We start from the raw sequence: 27,954 nt of genomic DNA on the forward strand, positions 1-27,954 counted from the left end.
TACAAGTGAGTAAAGGACAAACCTTTCCCTTTTGAAGGTGCTGGTCTCAGTGTACTTTGTGAAAGGGAAAGAGATCATGTGAAATAGTAGTTTTTCTGATACTTGTTGCAAACCTTGATTATACATGGTTAAATATACATATAACTATATTATAACTTATGAGGACATTTACTTATAATTTACATATATATATGAATACTGCAGCTGTGTTGTTGGAGGTAGTATAAGCCTTGAGAAGGCAAACCGTGTAGACTATCTGGGATCAAATCTTGACTGCTTCTTACAAACTGTGTGGTTTTGAACAACTTAACGTCGCAGTCTCCCTTCCTTCTGTTTCAGTTTTCTTCTATATGATGGAGTTTCTAAATAGATCTATTTTATCATGTGATACTCAAATGAGAAAATGTGTGTACAATGCTTAGCAGAGTGTCTAGACATGTCAATTTCTTTGTGAATGTTTTCTATTAATAATAATAACAATGTTCAGGAAGAATCTTTCTTTCATGAAGAAAAATATTGTACCTAAGGTACAATATAAATGATGAGCAAATGATATTGATTCTTTTACCCCATTTGTGGCCCTAAAGTAAAGTGGGAATTTTGACAGATACTTCTCTAGAGCCTTCTCTAATCCTTCAGAACAGCAGCAGTGAATATTTTGAAAACTACATGTGATGGTTAAGTTCATGTGTTAACTTCGCCAGGTTATGGTATCCAGTTGTTTGATCAAGCAAGCACTGGCCTAGTTGTTACTGTGAGGATATTTCCCACATTTTAATTAAGTTGGTTGATTGCATCTATGGCTAATTACATTTACAATCAACTAAGGAGATTGCCTTCAACAATCAGAGAAGTCTCACCGAATCAGTTGAAGGCCTTAAAAGGAGAACTGATGATTTCAACAATCAGTAGGAAGAATTTTCTTCTCTACTTCAGCTAGCCAGCTTCTTCTGGGGAATTTATCAAAAACTTCATTGGAGTTCCCATTTTGCAACTTGCCCTATGGAATTTGAACTTGCTCATCCCCGCAGTCACATGAGCCAATTCCCATAATAAATCTCATAATATTACATTATATATGTTTATATCCTGTCCATTGGGTTTCCCTGGAGAACCCTGAGTAATACACTAAGAGAATCACCTTCAGCAGTTCATCAACTAACAGTAGGCCATTATCTCAAATGGGAATTTATTCAAACCTTTATTCAAACTTACTCAAACGAACATGAGCTACTACTAACAAAATGGCCACATAATCTGGGCCCAGAGCAAAATGAATATGCAGGGCCTTATTCAAAATTGTTAAGCATTTCAGGACTGTGAGAGCAGAGCAAGTAGCAGAGCCCTTCCAAGCACAAGACCCTGCCATGGCACAGGCCACACCCCCTTAAAGCCAGCCCTGTATTCTTGTGACCTTCTAGTAAGTCAAGCTCCAGGAAACTCCAACAGCTCCACAGTCGTGCAGCTGCAGCAGAAAAGAAACAAAAACAAAATCCAGCTACCATTAACACCCTTTGCATCAGCTCTCCCCAAACCACCACACTTTCTCATAGCCCCCATCAAATGACCAGTTTCTGTTGGTGTGTCCCCTCCCCGCACCCCAGCCCCAATGAGTTCATAAAATAGTTCAACGCTCTCTAAAAAACCCACTGGGCATAAAGACTTACAGAACTGCCTTCCTAATACGTGTAGCTGATGATGATAATGTGCCTCAGTTGGGGAGTGGGGCGTGGGGCAAGTAGAAACATCACACACCAAAATCAAAGAAGCTGAATTCAAGGTTGCAAACCAAAAACCCCAGCCAAACCGTTCTATGAGCAGACACGGCCCTGGTGAAGTCCCTGCCTCACACAGTCCGAATATTCGCTTCACAGCTGCCAAATACTGAAATGGCTGCAAGTCTGCAGGGACAGAAAAGAAAAGCTGAGATGACTGGCAACAGGGACGGAATTTCTTTCTCGCTGGTAGATAATTTGATAAGAAACCTGGATTCCGAACGGCCTCACAATGGCCTCTTTATCCCGCTCTCACGCACCGGGCTGGGAATCACGGGGGTGGCAGCCGTCCCCGGAAAACGGCAGCGCTCCGGCACAGGAAAGCCAGCTGATAAACTGATCGGCAGACAACGCTTCTTCCTTCCTGGGAAGCAGCCACAAAGCCAGCCAGCTGACCCCGAGCGCACGCTCTTCCCCCGCGGAGGAGGGCAAGAGGCGGGAGGGCGGCAGCAGGGTGTGGAGGGGCGAGACGCCGGGGATCGCCGAGCCCCCACCTCCCAGCCCCGCCCGCGCAAGCTTCCCTTGGCAGAAGCTTCACGTGGCGTGGTGCAGGGGTAGCGGCCCAGGCAGAGCCCGCGTTAGCCAAGAGCGATCCCCGTCTCATCTCCCGCCGCCCCCGCTGCCCACACCCGCCGCCCATCGGCGGCCGCGAGCCCTTCCGGCCGGGCCAGGCTTGGCCCCCGGGATGGGAACGCGTTTGGTGGGGGGCGGGAACTGGTTGGTACAGCCTACCCTGTCTGTCTCCTAGGGCGGCCCTTCCCTCGGGCTTTTGGTCAAAAGCAAAGAGAAACACAGACGTTTGTGTCACCCTATTAAGCACACAGAGCTTTGAAGCGCATATCAGTTACAAAGACTTCTCATCTTCCCTCGCAGGGTGGCCGGGTAAATATGACAAAAAGCACGAAGGGGTTTCCAAAATCTGCCAACCCACCCCACCCCACCCCCAACTTCCCTGGCTACAGAGAACCATAATAGTTAATTTTTAAATCTATCTGTTAATCTCTGGCTCTCCTTCCCGCTCTTCCCCCCTACCCCCTTCCTTTCTTTCAAATGAAAACATCTTATTTTCGTTTTATCGTTTTACAAAAAAAAAAAAAAAAAAAAAAATTGGCAGGAGGTCAAATCGTGTGCTCTGAGATTCTGAGATGCTCCAGGCTCTCCCCAGGAAGCGCTGTTTTCAGAAGAGTTGATCCAGCAGCTGGTCCCTGCTGCTCTAACGACGCGATGTGTGTTTTCACTTTTTCACTCCCCAAACAACTCATTTTGGAGTTTTGAGAGAGCCTTGGAAGAAGTTGCCTATGGAGAGAAAGGCTCTGGAAAGAACAGCCCACCGGAGAGCAGAAACACAGGGAGCAAGCCAGCCAGCCCTGTGTCTCTCCAGGCAGAAGAGGTGTGGGCTGTGCTGGAATGCCAAGTCACAGGTGGAGGGTCAGGCCAGAGCCAGGATGTCCTTTTCAAATCGTACACAACTCCCAAGTGAAAAATAAAAGGCTCCAATCTTCGATGTTTGTATTCTCTGCAACAGGAGGTACTATCTTCAGTTCACAAACCCCTACCCCTAGAATGAGATCCAAATCGCTTCTCTCTAGGCAGAATCATGGACCCCTCTTGGACGACCATTAACAGTTTAGACAACTCTTTCTGCTTGGGTGCTGGGAGGAGTTAATTTAGCCCCTGCAGAGAAATGCTTTGGAAAAGAGAATGAGGTATTCCATACTGAAGGGCACAAGGTCTCCAGTTGACTCTTTTATACACATGGCTCTATTCCAAGGGACAGAGCTGTCTCTTGACCTAGAGAAACCAAGGAATTGTGGGAAGGACCCCTGATGCTCTGTGACAGTTTGGGAACCTGAGTCCATTCACTCTACTAAGTTATGCTTTGTGACCTATAGGGAACTGCCCTCTAGTCTGCCTTGAAGATCCCCTTCCAGACTCCAAAGAGCTTTCCCACATCTTGGAGGTTTGGTAAAGTTCCCCGCAGAGCAGTGTGTGACAGCTGCAAGTCACCTTTGGTATGAAACGAACTTCTTGTGGTTTCTATATCCACCTACCCACTATGGGACATCATTGTACCCTTCCTCTTTGCTGTAAATGTTACAGAAAAATGAGAAGTAGCTCCTTCTTAGGAATAGATTGAGAAACCTGTCTGAGACCCAGTTATTGTTATAGTTCTGGACAACACAGAAAAGAAAATGAGCTGTGGGGATTATTTTCAGAGGAAACTTTGAACTTGTTGGGTCACAGGTTTTACAACGTATTCTTGATATTAATATCTTTGCAAAGACATCTAGGCAAAGTTAAATTATTCCCTAAACACCTGTTTAATAAGTTTTCACCAAAAAAAAAAAAAAAAGAAAGAAAGAAAAGAAAAGAAAAGAAAAGAAAAGAAAAACTATGGAAAATGCTGTTGTAAAAATACAGGAGTGTTCTTTGCCCAGACTCTGCATCTTTAATTCTGGCTGTTCCCATACCCAGTGTGACAACCTCTAAGAAGAATGAGTTCTGGACATCCCAATCCCATGCACAGACTTTGCCTAGCCCCAAACCCTTTGTCTCTACCTGGATTGCTGACCTGGCCCCTGACTCTGATGGCTTGCTCTGTCTCCTGCTCCCTACTTTTCCTTCACCCCTCAGATCCAATGGCAGATGCAAAACTTCCCTGGCCCTTGCTCTCCCTGAAGGCCTGCTCTTCTAGCTACTCCAGTAACATCCCTCTCCTACTCTTTGGCCTCTAAGGCAGGTACTCCTGGAAGGCCTGATCTGTCCTTGCCCCCCAAGAAGAGATTCTGACACATGCTGCTTTTGAGTTGTTCATAATACAACTTCAGACAACAAATACTGTATGCCTCAAGATTGTGATCAATTATTAACATGAAAAAAATATACAAGAATACCCTGGTCCTCTCTCATGAAGGTTATAAGGATTCAAAAGCATCTACAAATAACAGTATATGGAATGACCTGTTGTTTAGACTTGGTCATGTTCAGCATCTTCAACATACTCTTCCCCTCTTCTCCACTCCCCCTTCCCCACTGGTTTAGTAGAATGAACAGGGCAGTTGGTGACTTCTTTGGATTAAAGAGACCACGGAGAGGTCCAGACCCCAACCCATTGTCCCTCCACCCCTCAGGCCAGTGTCTCCACCCCATTGGCCAATCCAGTTCAGAACAGGGGAAATTCCAGTACCCAAAGCTATTTTTTAACATCAGAGTCCTCCTACTGAGATACAGATGAATCTGTGCTGGGTCATACTTTAACCTTTATCCATTAATACCTTTGAGAGATCAGTTTATTCAGGGCCTTCTGATCATAATGACCATTCTTTGGGTAACGGAACACTAGATTGGAGGATTTGGGAGGACAAAAGTGACAAATGTCCACCTTTCCTCTAATGGATCACAGTGATGATGTTGATGCCGCTGCTTATGATAACTTGACAATGAAGATGATGAAGACAATGGTGATGGTGATGGAAGAAAGAGGTTTGGCCCACAGGTCAAGACAATACAGTATTTATAGATAACCTGGAGCAAGACTATATTCCTCAGCAATCCTAAACCTAGAGCTATTCTGATGCCACTGTTTATGCAAACTTGCCCAGAGTCAGAGCTGGTAGGTGATGGAACCAGGATTCATATCTGTGTTTGTCCAATACCAGAGCCAATACTAGTTCTACTGCACCATACCTTCTCCCTAGAATGGCAATGAGTATTTACAATCACAGCTCTGGGAGTGACATCCAGAGAGAAGGTGGCAACACGGCATCTACAAGAGCTTGCTGCGGACCCACCTGGACAATTATTCCTGTGTCTCCCCCTCCCTCGTGAAACTCCAACTTGCTTCTCCTTTGTTCTCTCAAGGGGATCCTGTCCTCCAACATCTGGCCCTGCAGCCTTTGGCACCAAAAGTATATACATACCCAGGAGCAGAGACCTATTGAGTTTCCTTAACAATATTTTTGTGCTGTTTCCTACATTCAGGATATAAATACAGCAACACAATCGCTTACTTTTCGTTTGCCTTTGCTATTGTTTGTGAGATGAGCTCTGGGTGAAAGGACACTGAGACAGTGTATAAATAGCTTTGGCTCTGGAATTAAAGGCATTTTCTTTGCTGCAGCAGGAAGTCCCCCAAAGAGATTCATTCTTTTTCTTTGGGGCAAGGAGACTGATTCATGATTTTGTTTTATTAACAAGCCCACAGAAGCCTGGGAGACTCTTCTTGGAGAGACATTTTATTTTTCTTCTCCTCCCTCCTTATTCCTCAGAAACGGGTAACACTGTGTCATAAAGCCGTGAAACTCCCCAGCCAGTGAATTCAGGGTGCTGGGGATCTAGTTAGGGAAAGAGGCTGTGTCTTTGTTTCCTAGGGCTGCTGTAAGAAAGTGCCACACACTTGGTGACTTAAAACAAGACGTGTTTTTAATCTCACAGTTCTGGTAGCTAGAAGCTCGAAATCAAGGTGTGAGAAGGCCATGCTCACTCTGAAACGTAGAGAAGAATCTGTTCCATCCTCTCTCCTGGCTTCTGGCAGTGGCCGGCAATCCTTGGCATTCCTTGGTTTGTGGTATAACCTGATCTCTGCCTCCGTCTTCTCTGCCTGGGTCTGTGTCTCCTCCCTCCTTCTTATAGGGACACCAGTCATACAGGATTAAGGGCCCCCCTTTCCCCTGTATGACTTCAGCCTACTTTTGGAGGGGCGCACAATTCACCACTAACAGACTGCTAGTCTGAGGAGTGTTTGGATGTGGCCACAATGTCATCTACTCTAATACTTTCCCTCCCATTTCACGGAAGAGGGAACTGAAAGCTCAAATGGCAAAGTAGTCACATTTCTAGCTCATAGTAGAAGGAAAATTAAACTCTGGCTTCCCAATTCCATATCCAGAGTTCTTCCCTGTCATGCTGCCTTCCTCTCCAAGCTTCCCATGAGGGCAAGAGAGCACTGTTAGAAGAGCTGGGAGATGCCAGGCCTGGCAGAGGTCAGGCCAACAGCAGGTGTCAGAGATCTTAGAAGCCACAAGCCAGGGGGTCATAGAGCAGTCAGAGAGTCTGGCCCCTGATCCAGAGGATCACCAAACATTTCAGAGACAGGTGGCCCCAAATTCTTGATTGTTTCTTAAGAGAATAATTGCTCTGAAGTATGCAGAAGGGCTGGAGGCAGGGAGGGCAAAGCTCCCTCACTGAGCACCAGTGTACACCTGGCTGTGCGCAGGAGGAAGCTTTCCGAGAATCCTTGCAGCTAAATCCCAGAACAATTCTATGATGTAAATTTTATTACTCTCCTTTCAGAAATGAGTAAACTAAGTCTCAGAGAGGTCACACTGCCAAAAGCTATCAGGGCTGACATTTGAATACTAGTGTGTGTGAGTTTTTTCCACTAAACCACATAGCCTGTCCCAACTGAGACCAGGGGCTCTTCTTTTCTTAGAACCCTGTAATCTTACAATGGACTTTTCCTTCCAAAAGGGGTTTTTAAATTGTTGTTGGTACAGTATCCATTTTTGCTAGACTTAGTCCCAATAAATTGAATGGAGAATTCCCCAAGGGCTTGGGAAATCCCAGTGGGAGAGCGTGACCCTTCCTCTGACCTCATTTAAGACCTCCTGAAAGAATGTCCGTGGCCCTAGGCCGTTGAGCCAGCCACCTGGAGGAGAAGAGGGGGCTTGTCCTCCACCTTTCACTGGGTGGAGCATCCAAGAGAGCTCCCTTGGCCGAGTGGTAAAGAGCAGGAACTCCAGCGTCACTCTGCCTAGCTTGAAAACTTGCTGTCATTTGCCAGCTGCCGGGTCTTAGACAAGGCACTTAGCTTTTCTATGTGTCACTTCTCTCATCTGTAAAATGGGATCATAAAAATGACCTGCCTCAAAGGCCACTGATGGAATAGACTAATCTATGTAAGGCACATCAAGGGTTGCCCGGTATTCCATGACCCCTATCTGAGTCTTAGCAGCATCTCTGTCTATAAAGATCTCGCAGAAATCCTGTTGGCTTCGCATGAGGCACACGGGTCAAAGCCATCAGACAATAGGACTTTCCACAAATCCTTTCTGCTTAACTCTTTCTCCATATGCTCTTGTGGAGCTGTTGCCCCTAAACCAGGGGTAAGATTGATTTACATGTACTATTTTTAACCCTTACAGAAATCTTATAAGATAAGCATTATTATCTCTGTTTTACAGTGAACAAACTGAGGCTCCAGAAGCTCAAGTGCCACTGTCTGATTCTATGCCAATCAGGCGCGACAAAGTCACCACTGGCCTAGCTGCTTGCCTAACACTGGGCTGGTGGTTTCAAGGAAAGGCCATCTTTAAACACAATGTCCTTTATTATTTTTTCTTTTTATTATTATTTAAATTTTATTTTATTTTATTTTACTTTTATTTTATTATTTAGAGGTGGGGCAGGGTGTTGGTAGTAAAAAATAAATAAATAAACAGTGTGACTATGATCAAAAGTCTCAATGTGGCTCTGGAGTTGAAAACAAAATTAAGGAAGAGAAACAGTATCATTTACCAGAACTGCTGAGGCCAAAGTGCGGCAGTGCTGGGTTGCGCACCCCTTCTCGTGAGCTTGTCCTTGAATGACCTAACCTCAGCCCACATCTACCATAACTGAGCGGAGTTGAGGTCAATGATCAAAGTAAAGGAATTTTCATGCATTCAGGACTGAGCTCTCAGAAAAGAGGCTCTAAAGGGTCTTCATCCAAACCTCTTTGCTATAAATTTTTTGGTATGGGTAAGTGCTAAGGATGATAATCATGGTAATACTAATAATAACAAATATTTGTAAGAGTTTACGAAGTGCCAGAATCTGCGCTAAGTGCTTTAAATATATCTTCCCATTTAATACTCACAACAGGTCTGATGTAGGGAATTTAAGCCCCTTTTTTATTGGTGAGGAAACTAAAATTTGGAAAAGCCAAGTTCCTAGTTCAGGGCCAACTGAAAGATGGGTAGTGAGGGTTCCAATTCTGCCTGCCAGATCCCCATCCCTAACTCCTAACAATAGGTCTGGTGGCCTCTGTGCTCTTTTGGAAGGTTCTGACCAACGCAGAGACCAACAGCCAGAGGCTGGGCCAGAGAGGGGGCTCTCATTTAGGCTAAAAGGGACAGGCCAGACTCTAGCCCCCCAAAAAGGAGATGGAACTGTCTCTTCTTTTTTTGCCCAAATTCTTCTCTGAGTTCTTGAACTTTGGTGGAGATGACAAGTTCTACCTGAATCTCCTGAGCCTTGAAGTGGAAGAATTGAGACTGAAATTATTGACAACTGTTGCAGTATTACTTGAATGTTCTTCAAATGATCAAGTCCTACCCAGATAGCTCCACTCTGTCTTAATGGATCCTGGGTTAAGTGTTAAAGACCTCTAACTTGTTCCTTTGCTTTGAGTTAGCTAGGAATGTTAGTATTTCTACTAGTGTTAGAAATGAGGGGAATAAATTCATATGTGGAAGGACTTTTACCCCCAATATTCCCATGTATTGTTACAATGAGACAGCAAATTTATCCATCCATTTATTCTTTCAATCATATGACAAACACGGAGCACTTAGTATTTCCCCGGTACTGTGCCAGGTACTGGGAAGGGAGACAGAAAGATAAATAAGACTCTCTTGTCTTCAGGTTGCTCACAAATTTGCAAGTATTAGTCATAGTTTAGTTTTGTCCAATCCAAGGAAAAGACTCTTCAACTGGTTCCAAAAAGCAAGATCCAGAGAAACTCAACGGCATGATTTTATCATTTGTTTAGCTTTCTGGGTAGGAAAAACAAGAAGAGTAGCCACCACGACTCTAGAGTACTTTTAAGGCATGAATTATAAACCAGCTCAACAGGTATGGGAAGAGTTTGTCAGTATAGCAGTGTCTCTATAAAAGGAAACAACTGGTTGGTCAACAGGAGACGCCAACATTCTCCCGCACCCCAAACGCCCTGAGCTTTTCCTGCTTTATTTTTATTCCAGTATCCTCCCTATCCAGCTGAACTGTGCAGGGAGAATAAAGTCTGCCATTTTGCCCACAGTTTTGCCTTTTCTGCTGTTTATTTTACTAAGACTCAAACCTGTCAGCAAAGCAGTTTCCAGCCCTGTCTGTGTGTCAATAATCTCCCTTCCCAAGAGATAAGCATCCTGAGTGAGACAGATAGGAAGGCAAACTGACACACCAAAAGTTGCTGAGTACACACGACTCTTAGAAGATGCCCCGTTGCTCCAGCTGTATCAGCTCCAGAGAAGAAGAGGGGAAAAAAAAAAAAAAGAAAAGAAAAAGAAATAGTCTGGCTTGAAGCTTTCAGAAACTCACTTAGAAATTATGAGAAACCCCTTGTTGAAAACTGCCAACTCCTGCCTGTGTGTGCCTGTGGCAAACACTCCCTTCTTGCACCGAGGGGCTGTTGGAGAACTGTGAGAGGGACTGCCAGAGAGCTTGAGGAGAAGAGCCTTTCCAGCAAGCCTGGACTCTACTCAGGCATCCCAAATTCTTAGAGGCAAACCAAACTTCCACCTTCAGGGCAAGACAGCATGAATTTTTCTCAAAACAACAATACCATCACAACACTCAAATGAAAGAAATGTCACATTTTATTTTCTAAAATCAAATTAAATCTCCCTCCTTTTCTCCAAGGCAGGAAATCTATTGTTGGTCATCATGAAGTAAGTTCCTACCAAAGATAATACAAGATCCTTTTGGCAAGGATCTTACCCCCTGTCCGCTACCCGTTTAGCAGTCTTTACACCCTTCTTTGCTGATAGGTCCCTAATTTTATTCAAGTGCAGGACAACAATATGCTCACGGAAGGCAGGCCCCTTCCCCCAAGCCCGGGTGAACACAACATGACTGGCCTAAGCCTATTGCAGTGATCCTACTCTTCCTTCCTAGTGTGGTGTGGGATGAGCATATGTCAGTGGATTCTGGATCTTCTGGGGAACAGTTTCCCCCTTAATCAAAAGAAAGGCATGTGATCTTCTAGACCAAAAGGGGGATGAGCAATGAAACGAAGTAAAGCTGCAGTGGCTGAGAGATTTCAAATGGAGTCGAAACGTCACTCTGGTGGACATTCTTATGCGCTATATAGATAACATTTTTTAGGTTTTAATATATTGGAATAGCTGGAGGTAAATACCTGAAACTACCAAATTCCAACCCAGTAGACTTGACTCTTGAAGATGATTGTATAACAATGTAGATTACAAGGGGTGACGTGATTGTGGAAACCTTGTGGATCGCACTCCCTTTATCCAGTGTATGGATGGATGAGTAGAAAAATGGGACAAAAACTAAATGAAAAATAGGGTGGAATGGGGGATGATTTGGGTGTTCTTTTTTACTTTTATTTTTTATTCTTATTCTGATTCTTTCTGGTATAAGGAAAATGTTCAAAAATAGATTGGGGTGATGAATGCACAACTATATAATTGTACAATCAGTTGATTGCACACCATGGATGATTGCATGGTATGTGAATATATCTCAATAAAACTGAATTTAAAAAAAAGAAAAAAAGAAAAAAGCTCTGCATCAAAAAAAATAAAAATAAAAATAAAAAGACAGAAAGAGAGAAAGAAAGAAAGGCATATGAGGCAAAGCACCACAGCAGCAGCCATCTTGTTCTCATGATGGAGAGGCCAAGAGCATCGCCAAGAAGCCACTCAGTCCCCTGATATCATCATGTGGTTAAGGCTACCTACACTGAAACCTCTTGACATATCAAATGAGATGATAAATCCCTGTTGTTTAAGGCACTTTTAATGGGTTAGTCTAAGGCACTTTTAATAGAGTCGTCTATTACTTGCTAATTGAAAGCATCATACATTTTACAGTCCTTGAAGTCCAGACCACTGGGGAGAACCCCCTGATCTTCCATCCACCCTGGTCAACACTGACATTGTCTGAACCCCCATGGTCCCTTGTACCAAGGTAGCTTCACTGTTTTGGTGCCAACATTGGCCAAGGTGGGGAGCAAGGGAGACTCTACCGAAGATTGCCACCATTAATCCCGCTAGTGTTCAGTCTCCCTGGAGCACCACATAGTCACAGCCCTGTCACTGTCCTGGGCTACTTTTCAGAGCCCCCAGGAAAGCTCCTGAGCAGCCGCAACACTGCAAGCCCTTGCTCCCAAGACTGGCTCTGGCAAACTGTTTTAATGTTGTCAGACCCTTACCAAGGATTTTAAGTAATAGGCAGCTTTGACTTTGTTACTGGATTCTCCACTCACAGTTCAGAGCTGAGAAACTGGGTCCTGAGGCAATGGGTGGGCCAGTCTTTAAAATGATGTCTGCAAATCCAGCAGAAGGTTGGTTTGAATAACTGTCATGGAAGAATATTCAGTTCAACCTCTGGTTTCCTCCACCCATCCTACTCCTTTTGGGATCTTCATGGCCACAGATCAGTTATATTGATAAATTTCCAGCTGTCATCCTATCACAAGACATCTGCCTTCCAAGGATTGTCCTAGTGACCAAGAACTTCAGTTTTATATATTTTTTTAACGTATAAAGTGCCTGTTTTCCCTGAAAAAAACTAGCCAGGGAGTGAACTGGTGGGAGATCAAAAGACCTGGAAAGGTGGATCACAGGGTGAAGATTCTGTCTTCTCCAGAAGTTTTTCATAGGACAGCCCGGTTGTCCGTGGCAGAGCTGTCACACAGCAATAGACACACATTCACCCGGAGAGCTTTTAATTTTGTTAAGTGTTTTTCTGGAGCTTGCATCTTGTGATTCTAATTCCTCCAGCCTGGGGTGGGCCTGGGATCTTCCCCTGGGTTGAGCCATCCCAGGTGATCATGAGGTGGGAACTTCATGGGCCCCTCTGGGCTGCACTGCTCTGGACTGGAGGTCAAGCAGCATTTCATTTCACCCAAAGCAGACTCCACCTCCTTCTCATTAGAAGTAGTTTTTCTTTTCTTTTCTTTTCTTTTCTTTTCTTTTCTTTTCTTTTCTTTTCTTTTCTTTTTTTTTTTTAAATCAGACTTAAAATAGCTGGGTCAGAGGTTTTACCAAAACAATCAGAAAAAAATGTTCAAAATTGCACTTGTTGATTCCAGAATCTGAAGCATTAAATGAAGGCTCAAAAATGAACCTAAAATTACTTTTGAGAGGGGACTGACTACAGCTACTTCATATTGTAGGAACTAAACAGTGCTCTCTAGAATACCCCTTTTTGCAGTTCCACAAAAGAAACTGTCTTGGGTTTCATGACTTCTCCCATCATCACAGGGGCTGACCCCAGGGAGGTCCCCTATGTAAATTAATGGGTTGCTTGATCTGGATCCTAATAAATTCCCCTTTCCAGTGAAAACCACTCTGAAATTGTGGTCTGAATGAGAGGTCCCCACCAGGCAAGCACCTCCAAGTAAACAGAAAGGGTCACATGATTTATCGGGTGATGAATGTTTGCTGGAAGGCATGTGCTCTGGGGTTACTGTCCAGTCAGAGGAAGAGAAGAGGAAAAAAAAACAACCAGAAAAACTCCTACTTGCTTTTGTTTTTAAGGGAAACTCCCCTCCTGTATGCCACTCCCCAGGAGGCACTTTCTGAACCAGTGCCTCTGGGCAAAGATTGATGCTGTTGTTTTTTTGTGTGGCTGGCTGAGCTGGATGAGGCATTTGGCAAGATTGTGATCGTCTGCAGCAGGCAACTCTCTCCTAGAAGAGGTTTCTTTCCAAATGATTCTTGAGAGGTTCTCAAATATTCCTTTTTAACAGGGTCTTTTCCCTTGCCCAGGTCAGGTTTTCTGCTGGTGACCTGAAAAACATTTGAAACTTTAGGATAAACCACCCACCCACCTGACAGAAGAACCTGTTCCTCCAAGGCTTGGGTGTAAGGAGCTGGGGAGGGGAAGGAGGCAGCCCGCACTGGGTTCTGGTCTATGGCAGGAAAAGACCAGCCTGGGCTGATTATACCAGTGACTGATCTGCTTTACTCATTGCTGTTTTTTCTAGAAATCCAAATGCTTAATACCCACTCTCAGGGACACAGTTGATAGATTCCAGCATAACTTCTCATCTTTCCTACTGTGAACTGAAATTTCCTTATCACTAAAACAACTTCTACAAATCAATGAGAAAAAGACCAACCACTTAATTTAAAAATGGGCAAAAGATAAGAATATACACTTCATAGAAAAAGAAACGTGACTTTCTCTTAAGCACATGGGAAGATGCTTTGCTTCAGTTAAGCCAATCTAAAATTATTTTTAAATAAAAAGACATGTTTATAAAAAGTTAATCTCACTCATAATAAGAGAAAAACAAAAGCTACTTGAACTGGAAGGGTATATAAAGAAGGCTTCTGGGCTGCAGGCCATATGGTTTCTTGAACTGGGTGTTGGCTACACAGTGTGTTTAGCTTCTTTAAGAAGCTGTGCACTTATGATAAATGCACCTTTGACGAACATAGTATATTTCAATATAAGCTTTTTTTAAACTACAGAGGGAAAGATAAAAATGAGGAGAAGCAGAAATTCCCATAAATTGCTAGTAGGGGTGTTCCGGTTTGTTAATGCTGCTGTTTTGCAAAATACCAGAAATGGATTGGCTTTTATAAAGGGGGTTTATTTGGTTACAAAGTTAGAGTCTGAAGGCCATGAAAATGTCCAAATGAAGGCATCCACACATGTATACCTTCACCAAAGGAAGGCCAATGGCATCTGGAAAACCTCTGTTAGCTGGGAAGGCATGTGGCTGGTATCTGCTGATCCCAGGTTGTGCTCCAGCTCCACTCTCAGTTCCTGTGTGTTCTTCAAAGTGTCTCTCTTGGCTGCAGCACCTCCTTCTGTTATAGGACTCCAGTGATTCGATTAAGACCCACCCTGAATGGGTGGGGTAACACCTCCATGGAAATTATCCAATCAAATGTCTTGCCAACAGTTGATTGATTCACATCTCCATGGAAGCACTCAATCAAAGGATTCCAACCTAATCAACACTAATACATCTGCCCCCATGAGATTGCATCAAAGAACATGGCGTTTTGGGGGACATAATACATCTAAATGGGACAAAGGATATAAGATGGTATAGTTTCCATGGAGGCCAAATAAGCAATATCTATAAAATATACAAATGCACATACCCTTTGCCACAGCAGTTCCACTTCTAAAATTTATCCTAATCACATATGCAGGAAACAATATGAATACAGTGTCATCATCATCATTCACTGCAGCAGTATTTGTAATAACAAAAGTTTAGAAACAACCTGGATATCCATTTTAAGAGACTGGTTAAATAAATCATTGTATAAAATGAAATACTATTGAACTGTGAAAAAAGAATTGAAAACTCTTGATGTAATGCTATAGAATAATCTCCCTGATATATTATTGCATGGACAAAAAGCAATGTAAAGAAAAGTGTATATAGCATGCTGCCATTTGAATAAATGAGAGAAAAAAATATACATATATTTGCTTACATATTAAAAAACTATCTCTGGAAGAATACACAGGAAACTGGTAGCTCAACTTTCAGTTGGGACAACTGGGCAGTTGGGGGACAGGAACAGGAAGGAGACTTTTTGCTGTATTCCTTCTGTACCTTTTGAATTTTAAATTATAGGAAGTAAAAAAAAAACACTTAAATATTTAAGCCTGTATTTTCTGTATGTAATGTATTGACTTTTAAATCATTACTTTGACTCCACTTTCACATTTTCTCTATTTCACACCCTCTCAGGTGTAATTTACACCATGTCAATTCTATCACATTAAATGTACACACCAATTATTGTAAGACATATCCTCAATTCAGAAATGTCAAATAGGAAAAACAAGTGCCGTCTAGAGTTGAGGAAATCAGTTAGCAAATTTGCCTTTCTGATTACCCACTTCCCAGGCTCCAGCCTTTGAACTATGATCATGTGGCAATCATTGAAATTTTTATCACATCAAAAAAGTATCACCCACTCAGAAACATTAGGAAACTCTGGGTTACACCTCGTGAGTTTTCAAGAAGGGAGGTCTGCCTGGAGAGAAATGGGTTGAGTGACAGCTTCTGGTCATCCCAGGAAAGGTGGAGAGAGTAGGCTGGAGACAGAAGAAGGGACCAGAAAGGTGGCTGTGGCGGGGGACGCCATGGTGCCAGCCTTCAGGGAACCAATCCCACAAAAGAGCCTGCAAAGACCTGTTCTAGGGCTTGAGAATTTGGAGGATTTCCTTTTCTCTAGGCGTAGAGTTAACCCTGCAGAGGCATTTCAAAGGACAACTCCCACAGACCTAACCCCACCCTTGGCTGAACATTCTTCCCAATAAGTGGGTGATGGAGGTTCATGCCTGACAGTTTGCTCATGTTGAAATAGGGCTGCAACAGGGACTTTCCTCTTCTCTCCCAGTTTTGTTGCTTTCCTTTTTTTTTTTCTTCCCCTTAAGTAATTGCTGCAGCATGGGATGCCTGGAAGCAGCTCCTGATTGGATCCATTCCTGTCCTACCTGTAGAGGAGGGCAGGCAGAATCTACCAGGAAAGGAAGGAAGACTCTTACACAGGGCAAAAATTAGAACCTCAGCTGCTCTTGGGGCTGCTCTCAGGTCCCCACTGGTGCTGGCTGTGGTACACCCAGGACTGAGAGACTTGAGCTGCACTCTTGCCTCCTCCACTGGCCAAGCTCTGACCATGGAGGCTCATCTGAGAAACAGGGTGACAGCAGAATCGTGGGATTCTGGTGAGCAAGATACGACAGTGTTTTGCAAAGTGAAAACACCACCCCATTCAAACGTATAGTCTTATTTTTGCTGAATTTCTCTTTGTACCACCTCCCTGATTGCTCCAGAGACAGTAAATTGACAATTTTGGATTTTGTTCCCCTCTTGTTAGGGGCTTGTCATCCAGAAAATATCTTTTAAGAGACAACAATAAAATATTACATTGTTTTGTGACTGAAATGTCTCCTAGTCTATCTCTTAACCTTCAGAGAGATGGACTCTATGAAATTCAAAGACCCCTAAAGATAGTATCCAAAATTTCATAATTTCCTGTAGAAGTTTATACAAGTAAATAATTATTCCTCTAAGGTTAATTAAGAAGCTCTTAGTGTATCAGAACTTTCTGAATGGTGAAGATGGAGATTCAATGAACAACATTTTCCTACAACTACCTAGATTCTAAGGCTGGCTAAGAACTTATCAATCATTTTAATCCAAACTGCTCATTTTTTGGGACGTAAACTGAGGCCCAGAGTAGACCCAGGTCTAACCCCTGGCTGCATTCTATTCACATAGTTTTCTTTTTTTCATACCCATAGAAAGATGTTAAATCCTGGTTATAATTTTCCTTACCAGGCTAAAGACCTTTACCCTTTAAACACGTCCCTTATTTTTTATATTCAGTATCACTTCCTAAGCAGCAGGACCTTATCATTGTCCCACTAGTTTGGATCCACTACGACTACTCTATCATTTTCTGCTAATCTGACTTGCTTCCTGAATAGGTTCTTGTTTTCTTATTTCTAGGTAGTCTGTTTATTCTCCCTGCCATTGTACTATCTTGAGCTTCTTACTAATGAGCTTCATCCTGTTTTTGACAGACCATTCTCTAATTTGACAAGGTAAAATTGACCAGTGAATTAAACACATGTGAAACATCTCTAAATACAAACCCACTGTAGGGAAAGCTGTGAATGTCCTCCATTTCCTTGCAGATAATGACTTGGGAGGCAATTTTAATAGCTAGACCAATTCTGAATGGAGAGCTCTGTTTAAACTTTTTGTTCCAGAAATAGAAACAAAATACAGACATCCTGCCTCTTGACTTAGCTTCTTTTGTCATTTGAGGCTTTCAGAAGGAGGTTTTTATTTCTTTTCTTGACTCTCTCTCTTCTCTTCTGCAACTGGGGAGCACCCACAGCAAAACCAGGGTTCGAGTGATCCTTCCTCACTCACCCTCCACAGGCAGCCCCCCTGTGAGGCCCTCCATCAATCTCTTGATATCACATGGTTGTTTGAAGGTGCTGAGCCTTTATTTGAATCACCCACAGAATCGTGGATTTGTTATCTTGATTCCAAAGTGAGACATTCCATTCAACCAAATGGACTTTCCTTATTAACCCGGGGAGGGATTTAGGTGATTCAAGAATCTGGAATTGCATTTATAAGTTTTGTCTCACAGACTCATAGACTTTCAGAAGTGAAAAGACTTTTAAAAGTTATTTGGACTTGGGATTGATAACTTGGGGACTATGGAAAACTCCAGGGTCTACGGATAGATTCAGGGATTATGTCAATTGGGATGGGCTACATTATGCTACAGTAACAAAAAAAAAAACCCTCCAAAAGTCTGAGTGGCTGAAATAGAGGCTTATTTCTTACTTGTGCTTCATGATAATCTAAATTTGTCTGGGGATTTTTCTCCTGCATCATTGTCATCCTCTCTCCTGCACCTACACTGTTGGAGAAGAAATATTGTTGGCCTTAATGTAGAGGAAAAGAGAACACTGCTTTTAATTTTTCAACCCAGAAGTGATACACAGAACTTCCACTCTATTTCATTGACTGATGCCCAAATCCAACAGGGTTAAGAAACGTATTCCTCCTGCAAGGAGGGAAACTACACTGGAGAAATGTCTACAACAGGGTTCACATGCATATGAGTCTATTTCTGGGGAGTATTTTTGCGCCTTTCAGCTTATTCCTAAAAGGATCTTCAACCACCACTATTCACCCCACTTCCACAAGGTAAAGAACCAACGATTCTAGTCCAAACTCATTGTTTTACAGATGGGAGAATTTTTTTTTTTTTTAACAGATGCCAGATATTTACACAACTTGTCAAAACCCAAAGCATTCTTCTCAAATTTGCAGAAACCACAGTTAATTGGAAGCAGAACCAGCCCATGGATAGGCAGAGACCTCACTTCTAGGCACAGCCAAAGACTCCTGTCTCTGCTTAACCAGCTTTCCACATCCAAATTTTATTTAGAAAGGAAGAAGAGAGGTCATGAGAAGGGTCTTCATTTCCTGTAGGTTTCAAATCCCAAATGGAAGCTGGAAACTGGTAGAGGATCCTCCTTGGAAACTTTTTGAAAAATAACTCATTTGAAAATATTTCAATGCCAAGAAAAAGTGACCCCTGGTCTTTTTTCCCTTTCCCCTCAGCCCTCTTTGCTCTGGTCAGGTAACCTGGGCCTCTGTAGTATTCATCCAGCTTCCTCATGTCTCAACCGAGTTTCCCGTTGGGGCCCGACAAAAGGCATTATCCTGGAAGAACTGGTTTTTCCATCCCTTTTCATAACTCCATTTCCTTTTCGGAAGACCATGTGTTTTCCTTAATTCATTTCAACTCCCCATCCTGTCACCTCCCTTTTTGCCCCTACCTCCATCTCAGGCTGGAATATCACTTAGCTTCTCCACCAGCATAGTGCTGTTTCATTTCAGCCTTTTAAACAAACAAAAGTTTAGAAATCTCCTGCTCTGACCCTCTAAGCATAAGGACGCTTTCCTTGGATGCATCTCCAATTGTACTAGGATCCTGTGAGGAAACTGGTCAATTTATCTGCATCCTCAACTCTTATTTGTCTTCTTTCATTTTCTTAGCATTTTCCCTATCTGCCATCCCTTTTCTATGATGGCTGTGATAGGGGACCAGGAAAACCAGGCATTGTACAAAACCTAGAGATGATTGAACATTGAAACTGAAGGAAAATAAATGAAATTTAAAAATGAGGTGAGAGTTGATTGCAGGAGACCTAGAACCCAGAGACTCCAGCCTCAGTTTAAGGACCTATCAGTAGGAAAATGGATCTAGGTTTTGAGGGCCCCCAACAAGAAAAATAATTAAAAATTACAAATACATAGTTTGGTATCAAGCTAAATATTTATTTAGAAGTGAACTCAATTACAAGCGAATATTTATTTAGGATTCCCCATCCCGACCTTCACCTCAGGATGGCAAATATAAGGGAGAGAAAATTGGACTGGAAACAGACAGCAGTCTTAGCCAATTAATGTAAAAATATCTTACATTGGGCAAATTCTACAAAAAACACACAACCAAGGTCTTGAAAGGGGGCCCCAGCAAGCAAGGATATTAAGCTTCATTAGCTTCACAGTCCATCTCTGAGAATCAGGCTGCATTTGAGATTGATGTAGCCAAAATACTTGAAAGATAACTCAAGGAGCCAGCAGCCATGACCTACATCTGAGGCAAGGTCTTCTATGTACAAATTTTAAGAAATCCACATCAGTTTTTCACCACCTTTCCATTTCTCTCAGCCACCCACCACTTGATCCCACAAAAAGTTGACTGCTAATAGCTTAATGCTCTAATGCTCTGGGATTCTGATGATTTACATTTTGGCAAGAGGGGCCCCATTTGAAAGGGTCCTTCTCCAAAAAAGTGATTTTAGGTATCCCCTGCATTGAGAAGGGAGCAGATTTTTGCCATCTTCTCCAGTGTTCCTCCAATCACACTATGGGGCACTGGGGACAGGAAGATGAGGGTTAATGAATGTGCAATGCAGGGCCTTGGACAGCCAGTAGATGAATTAAGAGCGGGAGTCAGGGGATAAGGGAAGGACAAATTGTATTCTTTGCCTGATTAACTGATGCTTCCTCCCTACATTCTCAAACATTCTGATCCATCCTACATAGACCCCATTGCCACCCCAATCATAAGGTAAGACAAAGGGATGCCCTCTCTCATCTACACAAGAATGGATAAGAGTGGAAGAATTTTGTTGAATGAATTGTTCATTGAGATATTATGAAGAGGAAAAGGAATTAGTTCCTCAAAGCCAGCAAGGGGAAGTATGAAAGTTATGTTTGGGTTAAATGTGCATTAGAACCAATGATTCTTCCTAATTCATGGATTTTTTTTTTTTTCTAAATCTGATGTGGGACTTTGATTTTTATTCAAAATGGAAATCCCTTGGCACCTGCTCCTTGGAATTCTGTTTATCACCACTCTTCCTGTCCAACCTAGACCTGTGCTCTGATTAGGATGAAAAGGTACTGCTTGCCCCCCTCCCCCATCCATTCATGCACTCAAGCCCCTGTCCCTGCTCTGCCCCCACAGCCTGGTACAATATTATGGAGGATATGAATGCAGTTGTATTCCTGTGATCTGACCACCAAAGTCATGGCCACACTCCACCAACTAGCAACTTCCACACTTCATGAACTTTAGCATGTAGTCCTTCATAATGACAAGCATTTGGAATTCCCCTGTAAGCAGTTCATTAACTCAGTTAAAAACAATCTCTTTCTCCTAGGCAATGGAAAGAGATTTTGCCTCCACTCTAAATATAGACACTAATGAGAACGAAACTACAGGGCTGATAATAACACAACCGTGGATTCTTTTAAAGGTGCATGCAACAGGAAGAACCAATGGGAGTGCTCAGTGGAAGGGGCGGGTGGTGTCAGAGAGTCAAGAAAACACCCAGGTTCCAAAGCCAGAGGCATCATTTGACTGTAATCCTGTCTGGAAACTCTGGATGACTTCTAAATTAGGTTTGTTATTATTCTGGAAGAAAATCGCTTTTGTTCCTTTGGAAAAATAGTTTTATAAATTAGTGAAGTCAAACAATTAGTCTCTAAATTCTAAACTTTGAGGTACTTTGGTGGCTTATAAGAACACACATGTGCAGAGTGTATTAAAAAAATGATCTAAATCCTGGACTAAGGGTTGCTCAGGCTCAGCCATTGAGTGAAGGAAGGTGTCTTCCTTTCTTTTCCTGACACTTACCCAGCCTTGACATTAACTTGAACCAGCCTTTTGTGAGTTGCCAAGTCCTGTTAATTGCAAAGACTGCCAGATGAGGGTCCTTTCTTGTATCCTGGGATTGGAAACAAAATCAGAGGAGAGGGAGGATAAATAAGTCCTCCCAACAGAGAACAACAGAGCTATGAACTAGACCCACTCCCCACCACTTATCTCCATTAGACAGTTAAATTGAAGTCGCACTGAACCAACTGGTTGATTCATGCTGTCCAAATAAGGCTATAAAGACATGACCTGAGACAATCAGATGAAGATGGATGAACTTGACCCATGAATGTTCAGATGCTGGTTGGCCCTGCAGAGTGAAGACCTACCCAAGGCCTTAGGGTGGGTGTCAGCGGATGGGATTTTGAATACAAACTCTGCCACTCACTAGCTATGATACCCAATCCAATCACTGCATTGTTCTAGACTTCAGTTTCCTAACTTTCAAAGTAGGACCTATGGACTAGATGATTTTCAAGGTCTCTTGCAGTTCCAGCGTTCTGACTCTAAGCACCCACCGCCAGACAGGAGCCCAAATGAAGCATAAGATAATTCTCAAGGGAAAAAAAAGTTTCAGTACTATGATTTAAAGTGGTGAAAGGATTTCCCAAGGTCACATGCCAGTTGGTGGCAAAAATTAGATCTAGAACTCATGCTTCTAATTCCCAATCTAGGGAAAAAGCAGGATTGGATCAAAAATGATGAATGCCAGGTGGCACATGTGACATATTACCCTTAGCAGATATTACTTATCAGCTAGAGCCTCAGAATAAACTAGTACAGTACTCCAAACACTATTTTTTAAAAAGCATTGTGGAATTGTGACCCAGGCATTCTTTGAAATTTACTAACTTCTTGTTAAATCATACTTTGAAAGTTAACACTGTTATGTATATATGTTAAAGTTCACAAACTGAAAAATGCATTAAAAAAAAAAGCATTGGTACATGGCATGAAATACCAAAAAATATCATTGCCAATAGGTAATTAAAAACCTACCAAGTGCTAGATACTGTTCTAAATTCTTTACCTGTATAAACCCATTTCATCCTCATAACCTCCTTATGAAGCAGGTGCTAACAGAATTCACACTATTCAGGAGAAGATACAGATACAGGGACCCAGTAAAGAAGCAGAGGAGCCTGGATTTGAACCTAGGCCATCTGGCTCCAGGGCCGTGATCATCACCACCCTGCTGAACTGTTCACCCTCCTTGGGTAGGACTTATCCCACAGAACACCAGAGGCAGAGCTAGAGCCAATGGGAGGTGGGTGGTGGTGGGGGAGTGCAGTGTGGACATGTTGCAAACAGTTAAACTGGGTCAACATAAGAAAATAACTTTTTTTTTTTTTTTTTTTTGCATCTAAATTGTTCCAGTAATGGCATTGATGACCACTTACAATATTGAACACCCTATCATTGGAGCTATTCAAGCAGAATTGTTGAATTATCTGTTAGGGTTGCTGTGCAAGGCATTCCTGAATTGGATGCAGAATTGAGTGGGTTGGATGAGATCACCTCAACTTCCCATCTGACTGTAAAATTCAAGATTTCCTTGACTTAAACAGTACCAGCATAACTAGAAGGAACCCACAAGTGACATCCTTCCTGATTCTTTCTTTTTTGCCATCTCACTTAACCCCAGCCCTGTCAAGCAGAAAGAATGTCCAGGATTTGAATAAATCACACTTTTAAAAATAGACACTCAGTGAATGGCATATAAAACACAGCTCCCAAATGCAAGCAGTAATCTTAAAAAGACTAACTTTTATTCTACAGAGGCATTGTTCTTTAATTTAGTCTGAGTAGGGTTATTCTTCCTCTTATCATGGCATTTCTGAAAAAAGGAGCAAAAGTTATAACAGCAGTAAAAGATAGGTGAGTATATTAGTGGTTGATGATGTTGACAATGTCTTCAAACATTAACTCACTCTTTATCTCTCTTGGAGAATGGTATGCTTTGCAAGGCAAGTATCCTTTTCTGGAATGTGACCTTGGCCATTCCTAGCATCAGCAAAGAAAAATGCCATCCCTATGAGGTTACCATTTTACTGATGGGAAAGAGAATTAATGGCGGGTGCCAAATCATTTGAGATGAAAATTCACACATGTCAAATACTAAGGAATCTTCTAATTCTTTATGTGTTATGCCTCATTACAACAGCCTGACTTTCCAAGACTTTTACCTAAAAGACTCTTCTGTTCATCAGAAATGTCTGCAGTGTTGCACTCTGAGCCAAGGGCTCCCTATCACTTTTGCACAGCTCCTGTGACCTCCTGTTTTAGGCCAGAGCCTGACCCTTTCCTTGGACTAGCTCCAACCAGACTGTAGATTTACTTCCTGATGAAGGAACTTAAAAGGACAAAGCTCACAGAGGAGAAAATTGACCGTCCATGGCCACTAGGATCAACTTTAGTCCAAAATCTGCTACGGAACCAACATGTGTGACCTCGGGCAAATCACTTTAGACCTCTACCTCTCAGTCTCTGAGACTGAGGATAAAAGAAAATGCAGACATTTATGAAGGCTGACTAGTGACACAGCAGTTACAGAAACCCAAGGGCAGCCTAGTATTCATCCAGTGGTTTCCTTAAAGAGACAGTTTTGATGAATCCAGCACTTGCTATTGTTTATACAGGAAAGGTCAAGACCTGTCTTGTGGATTTAGTAAATAGGCCAAACTATTGAAACTAGACAGCTAATGTCCATTTGAATAACTATGAGAAAGTATGGTTCTGTCAAAAAAGTTTTATGCATTTTTAAAATATTTTTCCAAATGTATACCCTGGGGAAGTTATAACAAATGGATTTAAAAGGAGCTAGTAACCTGATACTTGACCAATATGTAAACTTAAATAATTAAATAGGGAGAAAAAATGTTGCTTTTAACGTTGGGTTTTAGATTTAAAAAAGGACATATAAGGAGGATTTTTAGAGAAACTTATCTCCTGATTAAGAAAAAAGTTATAAGTTAATATATGATAATAATAATAATAACAAGGAGGAGAAAGAGAAGAAGAAAAACAGGGACAAGAAGAAGGAAGACGTCTTAGCTAACATTCCAAACACTTACATGCACCCTCTCTGTTGTAAGCACTTTACACATATTAACTCATTTATTCTTCATGACAACCTTCTAAGGTAGCTAATGTAATCATCCTCATTTTACAGATAAGTAACCTGAGTTAGCCCCAACTGTCACCTTCTTGCCCTCATATATGCTAGTACCTCATTCTCAGTCCAGCCTGTAGCATGTGCCTTACACATCCTATGCGTGGCTGATTAAGGAACTGAGAGCAAGTTTGGGAGGCTTTTCAGGGTCATGCAGTTGGTAAAATCAGAACTTGACCCTAATCTCTGAAGTTTGAAAAATGTCTCTCCCATATTGGGACACCTTCCATTTAAGCCACAATAACATGCTAGGAAGTCCTTGTCTAAAGTCTTGCTGAAATTAGATGGACTCTAACGCACTTAGCTCAGTGACAAGGTCCCACATTCATCTTGGCAAGTCAGACAAATCTGAATGTGTGTCCAATCCTGGGCCCTGCTGTAAGTAGGACCTCAGGCCAAGGCCGGGGCCCTGGGCAAGGGGATGTGTTTCTTTTGACCCTCCCTGTCATTGTCCCTCCGTCTTTTCAAGTATCTAGTTACAATCAGCCCCTGAATCGTCCAGGTGCGTGTCCAGTTATTCTTAAGGATAACAGTAACCATCCAACATGAATCCCAAAGAGGTGACCTGGTAAAATGATATATTGACAAATTAGCACCATGGATAATATGTATTTTTAACATATTTTAGCAACTGAGCAAAGGCTGTCACCCCTTCTCTGGTTCTCTGAGCTACTCATGTTCTCAAATTTTGCACTCTTAGACTAATAAAAAAAAAAATAAAGCTCAAGTCTTGCCAAACTTTGTCCTTTGTTAAAGCCATTGGCTGACCACTGTACCCCTGTGACAGTCACTGTGACCGAGTGTTCACCTTGGGGTCAGAGAGTGCACGGGAGCAGCTACATAAACGCTAAAAGAGGGACTCAGTGTGAGGCTGTGATTTGACAGCAGGACACGGCAATTATCAAATCTTAAACAGTTTTATTCATTTAGATCAAATACTCTTCTTTATTTGGGCTTATTTACTACAAGTTCATTCTAACATGCAGTTGGGCTAATTTTGGAAACTAGGATTATTTCCCCTGGGCTTTATTTCCCACCAGCATTTAGATGGGTGAAATTCAAATAGTATTTTGAATTAGTTTCTTCTAGTTAGTTCCTGCTCCACCCCCATTTGTCTGTTCTGTTGCTTGGTTGTGAACATAGAATATGTACAATTGTTTAATCTTGCTTTTTATTTCTTGTAATTGTTGTTTCTACATAGACTTTTGGCAGACACTGTTTTTTGGCTAACCAGCCAGCCATTTCTTCTCTGGTGCTCACCTTCCACTACAGACTTGAAAAAGTGTTTTTAAGAGCCTTGGTACCAGGAGGGTCCATGTGCTGAATGGCCAAAAAAAACGTAAGAAGTCTACTGAGGGGCCCCGGGAGAGGATTTTATTTTCCAGATAAAACGGACAGAACTAATAGGAGGAGAGCTACTGAAACTACTCCCCCTTCCCCTTCATCTTGCCTGCAACAGTGATAACTGCCTGTGTGGGTCCTGTGTCTTGACACACCTACTCTGTTAATGCCTCTTTCCGCTCTGAATCTTCCCCTGCACCCTCCCTTGCTCATTCTGCAGCCCTTTCATTCTGATAACTAGCAGTCACCACAGAACAATGGGTTCTGTGGACTCTTGGGCCCACAAGCTGAAAGTATATAAATTCCATGGTCCAGTAAATTTGAGAAAACACTGCTTACTGAATCCCTCCTCTTGGAAATTCACCTTGCTCATTAGGATAATAGATAATTTTTTTGAATTTCAATTGACCCATTATTTCCCAACTGTGTATGACTACAGAGCACTTCTCCCTTGTTGATTCTGTATATGCAAGGTCTATACATCATACTTGAGGACTAATGTGCTAAAGACATCCTGGAGTGACTGATAATAGCCACTACTTCAGATTGTCTGATTTTGCACATTCTCTTCCACCCCCCACCCCCAAATCTGAAGACTAATCCCAAACTCCTTAGTCTGACTTTTTAAGGTCCTCTACAATATCCCCCCAATCTAGTTTTGCAGCCTCGTTTCCCATCGTTCTTCTATACAAATTCTCTGTTTTAATACAACTCTTCTGTTATTTTGTTGTCAAACTAGCTATGTTCACTTCTGCCTCCCTATTTATGTACATATTCTCTAGGAGGATTTTGATTTATTCAAGAACTGGGTGAAATGTCAGAAATTCTTAATTAGTCATTTCACAAATATTTACCAGGTATTTGCTTTAACACTGTATCTCTCAGGATGCTTTGCTGTAAGCAACAGAAATAGGCTCTGGCTAATTTAGGAAGAAAAGGAATTTATTGAAAGGCCTTTGGGTAACTCAAAGAATTTCTAGGGGTCCAGAGAATAAGGCTTGAAGACCACGCAGCTAGGAGCACTGCTATAAATCCCACAGCAGGATTCCTTCCATATCTTCATGGAAGTATCTTCACTGCTGCTGCCACCCTGAGCGCCACGCTGCAGCTTGCGCCAACATCATCAGCAACACTGCTCCTTGGATGCTGATGCCGGAAGCTACTGCTGCCCCTGGCGACTGGATGTAGATGTCACTGTGTCCAGCACTCATTGCCAGAATGGATTCTGCATGTTCCCTTCTTCACAAGACTGGTAGGTTCCAAGACCAGAATGAATGCATCTGAATCGTAGAACCTAGATCATATGTCCATGTTCTAACTAAAAGAGAGGCTGAGAAATCCAGTGTCTGGAAATTTCACCTTCTACAGGTAGAGGTGCTCTGTCTCGTAAGATGTGGAATTCTCCAAAGCAAGTTTCAGATGACAGGTTGTCAAACAAAATGACAGTTGTCCACTTTGGTTATGTGATGGATAACAGGGGCACATAAGAGAAGGTTGAATTCTTTTCCATACCCCATAGGAGTTTACAGTCTACCAAAGAGATGATATGATTAGAAAATAAGATAATATACAATAATATAATAAATTGGACTGCTTAATTAAAAATACAAAAATGACATTGAGCATAACCAACAGAGTTAGAGAAAAGTGTTTTTATACTTTACACCTCCAAGCCATTGCTCTCCCAGCAGATTTTCTCTAGGGAAAAATTTTTGTAAACAAAGCTCTGTTTCCACCTGGAATAGTTCCATGTATCCTCCCAGCTCCACTTTCCAAGTTTATCTACAAAAAGTTAAGCCCCTTGGTTGCCCAACAGGATGTGTGGTACTCAGACACTGAGCCATCTGCAAATACACACACACACACACACACACACACACACATATATATATATATATTTTATTTATTTATTTATTTTTTCATTAAGCAGAAATACCAGCTCCCTTTCCTTCCCCTGAGAAGATGGACAGATGTT

The 27,954-nt window shown here is 42.2% G+C and overlaps 1 protein-coding gene across 1 annotated transcript; it reads right to left on the reverse strand.

Annotated features, from left to right (window-relative positions):
* Positions 1 to 850: 850 nt before the first annotated feature.
* LOC119506066 lies at positions 851 to 27,190 on the reverse strand. Its single transcript, XM_037798955.1, has 5 exons — positions 27,057 to 27,190; positions 2,405 to 2,584; positions 2,036 to 2,307; positions 1,668 to 1,901; positions 851 to 1,465 (listed from the first exon to the last, which is right to left on the reverse strand). The coding sequence occupies exons 1-5, from the start codon at positions 27,188 to 27,190 to the stop codon at positions 1,290 to 1,292; spliced, it is 996 nt and encodes a 331-aa protein (XP_037654883.1). The 3' UTR covers positions 851 to 1,289.
* Between the last annotated feature and the right edge of the window lie 764 nt (positions 27,191 to 27,954).

This window comes from Choloepus didactylus, chromosome 11 (assembly GCF_015220235.1).
Source record: "Choloepus didactylus isolate mChoDid1 chromosome 11, mChoDid1.pri, whole genome shotgun sequence".
NCBI lineage: Eukaryota > Metazoa > Chordata > Mammalia > Pilosa > Megalonychidae > Choloepus > Choloepus didactylus.

Bases quoted from the DNA above. Each gene is read 5' to 3' on its own strand.
- LOC119506066 (XM_037798955.1), bottom strand. From the start codon at position 27,190: ATGAGTGCTGGACACAGTGACATCTACATCCAGTCGCCAGGGGCAGCA. The intron at 2,308-2,404 runs GTGTGGGCAGCG...CGCCACGTGAAG, and splicing joins CGGCCGCCGATGGGCGGCGG to CTTCTGCCAAGGGAAGCTTG. The intron at 1,902-2,035 runs GTGCGTGAGAGC...CTGTCCCTGCAG, and splicing joins CCCCCGTGATTCCCAGCCCG to ACTTGCAGCCATTTCAGTAT.